Consider the following 9563-nt stretch of genomic DNA (forward strand, 5'->3'; position numbering starts at 1 on the left):
CAGAAGATGAAGAAGGATCGAAAGCTCTGTGACATCAGGTGCATAAAGGTAGAGATCATCCTGAACCAGGATGCCGAGCAAGTCGAGCACGTCCATGACTACTGCGATCCAAAAGGTGATCTGGACTGTCTTAAAGGACATCCACACAAGAAGAGGGCTAATGACAGAAATCACGCAGTGGCAGCCGCTGCTGCAGGCGAAGACGGGCATCAAGGAAATGGTGCAAGAGTGGACTGGGAGCAGAGGGTCAAAAGGCTGATGAGGGTGCTGAAATCGATTGTGGGGAGGCGCTGGACAAATTCCATATGATAGTCTTCATCTTAGGCCTTAAAGAGGTGCTTGACCACGTGGAGGCGAAGCTTGATGAGGCCGACTGGGATGAATCGACATCAACCATCAATAAGGTCTTCGCAATGGCCCTGAATGAGAAAGCACAAGTCAGCCAGATGAAGACCAAGAAGCTGACCACTCACCGAAGAACAGAAATGGCGAGTGCAGCCAGCGTGAGAAAGACTCATGCATGCTACGTCCGTGGGAAGGTCAGGAACACCTGGCCTACCAGTGCCCTGACAAAAAGGCAGATGAGACTACATAACTTAGGGACTGAAGTGACTGCCACTATTGCCACTGCGACTGAGGCTACTACATGAGCTGTCTGTTGGGGGGACCTGGGTGAGCCATGGTAGGGAGGGGTGATGGGAGGAGTTTGAGAAGAATGAGGAGCAGCGAATATTTTATCTGTGACAGAGTCAATGTGACTTACAGCTCAACTGCTTAAGGCAGACGGACTTCCATGATTGGAATATATGAAAGTGGTGCCATGTTAAGCACGCCTCCGGCAGCTGGCAGTGCAACTTGAGCGCTGAATGACAGCTGACTGATAGTTGCGCTACTCCTGCTACTAGTACCTTGCTCAACTCATAAGCATTTACCTGCCCATTTGAGTCATGCATTACCTTGAGGCTTGAACAAGGTACCCCAACAATGGGTTAACTAGAATCACTATTCAATGAATGTAGCGACAGAAGGCAGAATATTGCTTACTGCTGGAAGTGTGAGACTGACAGCACGTTCCAAGGTGGAACCATTGGAAGTGGCTGAGCGAAGGCACTTAGACTGGTGAAACACACTCAACATGTCAGGAGGGACGAGTGCCAAGCGATGGCTTAAAGCATCACAGGGCAGTACCTGGGAACAGAGCGAATGACTACAGGAAGTATGCATATACTCACCTGTAGTAGCTACTTCCTACTATCGTTTGTAGCACAGCCACAAGACAGGAAGATGGTAGCTCACTAACGCTGGGGCCGCAGCGATATTTACTAGATCTATATTGACTATGAAGCCATATGGTATACCTTGATCTGACTTACAACTACATTGCACGGGCAGCATCGTGAGGTGGTGATATAGACATATTGAGGGCTACATAGCAGTGACCATGCTACAGAAGCTATGGGTGCTATGTGGCGTTGGGTGCACACTACATGATGGCAAAATATTTTTTGCTGATGAGCTGGACATCACGAATCAGAATAAAAGAGCAATATGTTCATGTCGCATATGCTAAAAGTCATCTTTCGAGTCAAAGGAGGAAATGTCCAGGCAATCGACATACATACGAGAAAGCGGAAAATGTTTGACATCGTTTGCAGAGTTCGATACACATCTTGTGGGTAAGGACCCCAATGACGCTGCTAAATATCATCTTACTGATGAGTGTTCTCTTGCAGTGTCTATGCGATCATGACTATCTGTCTGTCCCTCTGTATTCATGAGTATTAGAACTGCTTACCCCTCATCATGCCTCATGCAGTCACGCTTCATCTGCCGCAAGCAACGGCAGTCCTACATCAGCTGCTGAGTGCTCGACCCAGTCGACATTTGTGCTCGGCATGCGTAGACCAATTGAGAGCGCCCTTCTGCACACTCCGACCATTCTACAGGTTCCAATACATACCGTACACATTCCGTCCCTTTCGCAGACTGATCACCAGAGGCTGGCAGTATAATACATCAGTTCCTGTCATTACAGCATAATCAGTGATACATTATCCATGATTGTTAGAGCTCGGCATGATACATCATGGTGCTGCTATTGCAGCACCCACCCATTTTGGTAGCGGCGCTTCACCTCCAGCAGTCCCTGGTCAACCACGGCCTGGCGCCACTCTGTCAGCCTCCTTCCCTTTTCGACGCATCCATGTTGATGGTGGAATTCCTGTGCCTCCGTGCCTCTGACCACCCACCATCATCTTCTTAACTCTTCACAGTTCGCTTCGGTACGTCATTGTTAGTTGCATCATTGCTGCTGCCCTGCCCTTCCCGATTCTCTGCTTAGCTTCTTCACGATCAAGCCTCACTTCTCCATCAATGTTTCTGGCTTCCCTCGACACAGCCACCTGCACCAGACCCTGCTGTCACTCCATCCTTCCCATCTGGATGCTTCCTTTCACCTGCACATCCACTACGCAATCTGCCGACAATCTATTGCTCAGCACGGCATCATTGGCCACCTCCCCAGCTGTTGCTCACATGCACTTTCACTGCCCCACTCCTTTCCTCCTGGTATTCGCTTTCTGTGTCATGGTGCCTGGCTTCTCCATCACATGCGCTTCCACTGCCCCGCTCTCCCCTCCTCATATTTGCTTCTGCATTATCGTGCCTGACTTCTCCATCATCATTCCTGGCTTCTCTTGGGATAGCCTGCTTTTCGTCGCTCCGTCCTTCCCATCAGAATGCTTGATCTCTCCTGCACATTTGCTATGCAGGTTGCCGACAATCTATTGCTCAACATGCCTTCATGACCACCTCCTCAGCTGTTCCTTACGTGTGCTTCCACTGCCCCACTCTTCCCCTCCTGGTATTCACTTCTGTGCATCATTGTGCATGGCATTTTTACTTGTGAGTGGTTATAACCTTCCAAATTCAGTGATCATGCCTGCCATGATACATCACCATTCCAGCTGTGATGTATCATCCCCACCATGCAAGGATATATCACCACAGCTCAAGCGGTGATGTATCACTTTCCGCTTTGACCGTTCAGGCCCACTCGATACATCACCATTCCAGCTGTGATGTATCATCCCCGCTGTGCGAGGATATATTACCACAGCTCAAGCGGCGATGTATCACTTTCTGCTTTAACAGTTCAGGCCCACTGGCACTCGATACATCACCATTCCAGCTGTGATGTATCATCCCCGCCACGTGAGGATATATCACCACAGCTCAAGCGGCGATGTATCACTTTTCACTTTTACTGTTCAGGGCCACTCGATACATCACCATTCCAGCTGTGATGTATCATCCCCGCCATGCAAGGATATATCACCACAGCTCGAGTGGCAATGAATCATCGCATTGAGGATGCAGGCTCACCGTGATCCATAAGCCTGCATGTATCATCTACTGAGTTAGCTTATATATATTATTAATCTACACTTCAGTGTCAAGCATCTGCACATTGTTTCACCAACTGACTTGTGAAGCACCAGCTCAAGCATTATTATACTCATTCAATGTATAGTAAATCCATTGCAATACATAGCATTCTTAGCTCTTGAAGGAATCAGATATCTGGTAATCTAACTTCACCCACTCTGCGACATACCTCCACGCATGGCTGCAGAATGCGCCCATGGTTGTGCGCAATTCCATCTGGTGCATAGCGTACACCATGATGCCTTCTCGATGCTTCTCTGTCTCCCCTTCCTTCCTATCTACTTGCTCCAGCCACCAACTCGCATGATGCTTGTGAAAAGTGACAACTCATCACATTTCCTCTACCAGGAGCTCACATTCTTCAGTCCAGCACTGTGCGCGTGCACGTGCCTTGCACCATTTGACTTGCAGTGCTGACAAAAGAGTATCAGCCCTAGAGGACATAATGTAAGATCTTTATGACATACCTTTTTGTATACCCTCGTCCTCACTCGCACTGTCCAGCTGGCCAACTCCTGCAGTACACCAGATCCACGAGAGTGTCCGCCATCCTTCACTCTCATCGAACAAGCCCTCCATCATGCCCTGAATGTCAGAGTTCTCGAGAGGGCGCAACTCAGCCTTCCAGCTCGAATCACTGGCTGAAATGGTGAGTACCTCCAGAGCGGTGCATGCATGCTGGTACCGAATGACATCTGCATTGATTTTGTCTTGGACAGTGGTTATGATGGCATGCATCCATGTGTTGTAGTGTTGTCCACACATGAAGCGGTCCTTAAACGAATAAAGGTGGCTCCTCAGTCACAGATGATGATGCAGGTTCTCTAGTGTCTCATGAGCTTGTGCGTGCTGCAGCCAGAATTCATAGCAAAGTAGGAGGTTATCTTGACATGGGCACTCTTCGAAGGTCTGAGATGGGAGGTATAGTGGGGTGTTCAGGACACTGCGGGCGTGATCCTCAGATGATGACCGGGAATGAAGGACGGCGACGGCAGGCCTGTACATATGCTGTATCTCAATCCAGGTATCAAGTCAGTGTTGGAGGGCATTACAATGTTCGATAATCTTCGCACGCTGAAGGTCGGTTGAGTGCTGCCCAAGTTGTGCCATGTCATGGCGGAGGTGTCACCTGACATACCAATGTCAGCATTAGCTCGTACAAAATTGTGATACATACTGTTGTTCCTCGAGCTCCAGACCTGACATAATCATGATACTTGGGCTGATTTTGTCATGAACCTTAAGAGTGCCTCCCTCTTGCAATAATGTAGCATCTTCCTCCGCTAATTGAAGCCAGACATTGGCTTGTGTGATCTCTGCACACTGAGATTAGGCCAGACTTATTATGAATCATGCAAGTGACTTACTGTGTCGCTTCACTTTAAATGGATTGGCACTGGACCTGTCTTCTTCCCATGCCTCAATGGCTGCTTTCCACTTGGCTACACGAGAAGCTGGTAAGGATGAGGTCAGGTCCTCGAAGGCCGCAGTTTGTTCATTACGCTCAGAGACCGCATGCTTAACTTTTGTCAGCAATGACTCGGCTGTAGGGGAACTATCAATTTGGGCAGTATGCGGACTGAGAGCGGGCAGCCTTATCAAGTTTGCAGACCTTATTCCAGTTATATGCACCGAAAACATCATCGAGGAGGTCATGTCGGGAGTCGGGGCCCATCTCCTTCGTACTCGATGCGAACAGACTCACAGCAGCCCAGCCGCACTCTGGTGTCTCTCCATCAGTGTGGGTGATGTGCTTGGTGATGTTGAAGGAAAAGTTGAGGTGACAAGTAGGCTGATGCACTGGAAGGTGAAACTTGGGGATCAGAAATGTGATCTCACGTTTATTGGGATCAAATGTCGGCGAGTATTGCATCATACGTTTCCATAGATGCATGGACCATTGGCATGCAATGTTGTATGAGGCAACCATGGCCACTGGAGCATTCTGGTCCATGCTACTTATGAACAGGTAGTCCATATTGACATATCTATTCAGACGCCATCAGCGAAATAAAATATGGCGATTGCAGAAATGCGTACCGTTCTCCCTTCTGCAAATCACCAATGGAGCATGGATGCTTCATATCATGTCTTGTGCACTCAACCATCCCCACGCCACTCGCAGCAGTGCCTTGAGTGCTCTTGATATTTGCGAGTTTGATTGCATCATGATCGTTGCAAGTGCTTGACTCTTCCTTGATAGCTGCACTGAACATCTTGATGTGATCTTTGTATGCCTTCTCCTCGACAAAGAAGGCACATCCATTATTGAGACCGGGGTCAAGTTCATCAGACAAAACCTTCTTTCTCTTGAGCTGAAAGTTGGCATTGATGCCAATGAACAGTCGGTACAGCCATCTGCAATATAATACATCAGTGTGAATGCGAAATGATTGAGTAATCAGCACTTACGTGCGTTCAGGAGGTGCTTGCTCATAATCTTTGGGAAGGTTCTTGCCGGGTTGTGGGCATGCCGGGCAAAGTACAGTGCAGCCACCTGGAGGTGTCGCAGATATGCCGTCAGGATCGTGTCCTCGTCCTACATGTTTTATAAGCTTAAGATGCCTCCACTGATGCATCATCTGCATGAAAGCAGAATAACGACCCTGAGCAGCACGTCAACCAGGTAAACTACATGGACAAAGGGCATACTTACAGGAGGAGGGTTCATGCTGGTATTGTCGGTACGGCGTTCGAGCACGGCATAAAAATGAAAACCGGAGACGTTAGCTTGGGTTGATAGCACATGAAAATGTTCGAGGAGTCAGAAAGTTGCTGTGCTCTTTGGATTCTTGCTGGTAGCTGGGAACAGACGTGCATGCAACAGCTGAACATCATGCATGAGTGCGCACTCACAGCTGCAAAAGTCCAGCCCTACTGAATGGATGCCAGAGATGTCTAGGATGATGAAATCATCATCCCATGCTGGCTGAGGCCTTCCGCAGTGCTCATCAATGGGATGGCCAAGTTGGATGCAGAGTCCAGCTTGTCTAAGAGTCTTCCGTCGAAAATGTGTCTTGATCCATTCCTGTAGACAGCATGTCAGCACTCGCACATCAAGACAGTCATCATGAACTTACCTTAATCTGATGGAATGGACTCAGGTGATGAGTCTCAATGATACAGGACTCACAGTACAAAGCTACGTCATCACAGTCTAGGCAACGAATTTTGACCTTGCTCGTATGGCATCTGGGACAAAACTCTGCAGTGTATCCACATCGGCCTTCATGATGCAAGATCTCTGCTAGCCAGTCGTCTCGATGTGAAATCCATTCACACAATGGATGATCCTGCAAGCATATGTATATCACCAAAATGTGAGTGAGTTTGCATAAAAATAAGAGCGTACCCCTGCGGTGCAGCATTGCCGCTTCTGGCCCTCGTCCATGTCGGCAAGCTCATGAATGTAGTCAATATTGACATCCATGAAGGCATGCTTGTCCTGAAAGAGGTCAGCAACAGGGTCATCTTCAAGTTCAGGTATGCTGCTGGTACTCTCCTCTATCTTAGGGAGGGAGGGTGGAGGTGGAGGGGCATCGGTAGCTACGTATGAGGTGTGCACTGAGAGATGATTGTCACACATCGAGTAGTCGATGTGCCAGTTGAGAACTTGAGATGAGGATGACTGTGGTGCTCCGTCATCCTTGTTGTCAGAATGAGAATAGTAGTTGATGTTGCGATCGCGCTGGCGTCGCTGTCACTTGGACATTGTGAGACTGGTTATTCACAGACTGGCACAGTGAAGGGAAGGGTGGGGCATCTTTAGTGAGCTGGTTCCTTAAGAACATGCAGAATGTTTTGCATGCACCAATAAATGTCTGTCGTGACCACATTGATGTGTGTCAGCTCAGATAAGCAAGTTGTGCAAGGTGTGGTTTTGGATTGTGAGCCCGCCACAGACGTTGAGGTCATCTGCCCTGCATGCAAAGCTTCCATGTCTGTTTTAGAATAAAAGGAGTTACCTAGCTGGGTGATGCCGAGACACATAGAGTAAGGCTATAGTGTGCTTCTGTAAGCCCACAGCAATCATATGATGAGAACAACATACGACGTACCTCGTGTGTATTAGGGCCATCCCCTCACGTTTGCAATGAGGCTGATATCAGCCTAACAGCAATAGAAAACCATGAGCTAGTGGACCTATGAAGAGTTCGACCTGGCTAATCCAGTGAGCATAAATAAATTTGGGCAATAAATGGGCTTACTTATATTCACGTAGTGATTGACAGCGGCAACGCGCCATGCACAGAAAAGTGTGATGGTTTGCTCTCTCTAGCAATCAGCGGCACTTGGAATAATACAAGAGAAGACTCACAGACTGAACGCGTCAATAGGTGTGCCCTAACGTATTTTTCGCCAAAGCGTGCATGATAGAAGTTGCCATAGAATGAATACTACATACTCTGACGAGAAAATATCAGTCAAACACATCAATACACCGTTGGAACAAAAATACCTCACTTGAAACCTATGCATATATTCAGCTGAGACTCTGTCATGAATTAAGAATGAGAATGAGACGTACCATGGGACGTATCAACATATGACAACGAGGACCGAGCAATGCTTCCACAAAGTTTGGCCACCTGCACACAACAAATTGACAAACTCTGCTCAAAAAAATACATCACATGTCTACAATTCAGCCAATCAGAAAGCGTATAATGGACACTTGCCTCGCGCTGGTCGCGTGCATAAATTCAGCCAATGAGAAGGAGTATAACGAACATACTGACTTTGCTCTTTCCTCATGCAGGTCACGTGTATGTTTTCAGCCAATGAGAAGGCACATACAGAACATACTGAATTTATGATGCTTGCCTCACACAGGTTTCTCTGTGCTCTGTTGGCATTAATTAAGAGTCTGTAGTGTATTTTGATGGAATTCAGATGCTATAAATGCTATGAGTCAAATTTTTACAATGATTTGGAGGGTGGGAGGGTTCAAAAATGCGGTAGGGGAGGCAGCTATCTCAGCCACAAGACGAGCCCAGCCACAATGAAAGTGTAAGTCTACTATTTGCATGCTCTGAGTCGCTGCCATGCTAGACTACATTCTTCATACTGTCCATCATACATGCGTCCATCCTTGCTCCCCTTGAGCAAGCTCAACTCCATAGCCAGGCAACACACAGCCTTTGTCCCCCATTTCAGTCCTACTGCACAGGCTATCTTAGCTCTCGAGAACTCCTCGCTCAGCCGTTCATCATCTTTCCAAGCTTCTATCCTCACCTGCAGCTCCTTCATGACCTCCTCCACCTTCAGCTCTCTCCGTATGTCTCCATCACATGAAGACCACCTATTGTGTCACAAATATCCAGCTTTCATTACATGGAAAAGTTGTTGAAGGTGGAGATCGGCTGCGAGTTCAGCCAGGGAATCCTCGTCATCTGATACGTCGAATAAGTGCTCACTGTCTGATTGTTTGAGACAATCAGCAGGGATTATCATTTGATACGGAGGACTCCATAGGCCAAGATTATTGCCATCTCCTAAGGTACGGTCTGTGCTGAATGGACGGCGGGCGTATGCCATGATTTCTTGTGGTATTCCTATCAGTCTGCAAGGGAATGGGCAGGCATTCTTCTCCATTTGCTTTGCTAGGTAAGCCATTTTATTCTGTTGTGATCATGTATTGCACCCTCTACAACATGTTGTTCAGTGGTCGGCATGCTGTCTGTGTCAAACTACTGAAACTACTGACTTATTAGAGTGAATATATTTTTTTTGTCGATCTCTCTTGGCAGCTAGTTTCTCGGCGATGGTCAGGTATTTAGCCTTCCGACCCATGATGGTGGCTGGAAAAGACAATGGACTATGGTCGCGCTTGCAAAATGCAAGTAACGAGGTTGTGGACAGTGGTCACGCTCACAACATACATCCGAACAAACTATATTCTCGGCAGAATTGGGGACAGGGACAGATGCATGCAGACAATAGTGGATACCAAGAAATTGGGTCAATGGACAGGCATATGCAATGATATCAAGAAATGAGGTCAACGGCTATGCAAGTAGAAACAGAATAGTATCATAAAATTGAATACAGGGCATTTCACCATCTTAGAGATTGCAAGATACCAACAAATTGCACCTAAGAGACCCGGCACCATC

At 47.6% G+C, this 9563-nt stretch overlaps 2 protein-coding genes across 2 annotated transcripts; one reads left to right on the top strand and one right to left on the bottom strand.

Annotated features, from left to right (window-relative positions):
• Positions 1–6: 6 nt before the first annotated feature.
• Positions 7–650, top strand: LAESUDRAFT_718552 (uncharacterized protein; the record flags this gene model as incomplete). Its single annotated transcript, XM_040907449.1, has 2 exons — positions 7–246; positions 288–650. 2 exons carry the CDS (start codon positions 7–9, stop codon positions 648–650), a joined length of 603 nt encoding a protein of 200 aa, XP_040757391.1.
• A 3127-nt stretch (positions 651–3777) lies between these two features.
• LAESUDRAFT_765307 (uncharacterized protein) lies at positions 3778–7033 on the bottom strand (the record flags this gene model as incomplete). The annotated part of the gene is made up of 12 exons (XM_040913637.1): positions 3778–3860; positions 3915–4084; positions 4625–4763; positions 4815–4965; positions 5060–5435; positions 5488–5805; positions 5860–6053; positions 6104–6177; positions 6262–6274; positions 6326–6475; positions 6528–6533; positions 6800–7033. 12 exons carry the CDS (start codon positions 7031–7033, stop codon positions 3778–3780), a joined length of 1908 nt encoding a protein of 635 aa, XP_040757392.1.
• Between the last annotated feature and the right edge of the window lie 2530 nt (positions 7034–9563).

The sequence above is a fragment of the Laetiporus sulphureus genome (genome assembly GCF_001632365.1).
Source record: "Laetiporus sulphureus 93-53 unplaced genomic scaffold LAESUscaffold_137, whole genome shotgun sequence".
NCBI lineage: Eukaryota > Fungi > Basidiomycota > Agaricomycetes > Polyporales > Laetiporaceae > Laetiporus > Laetiporus sulphureus.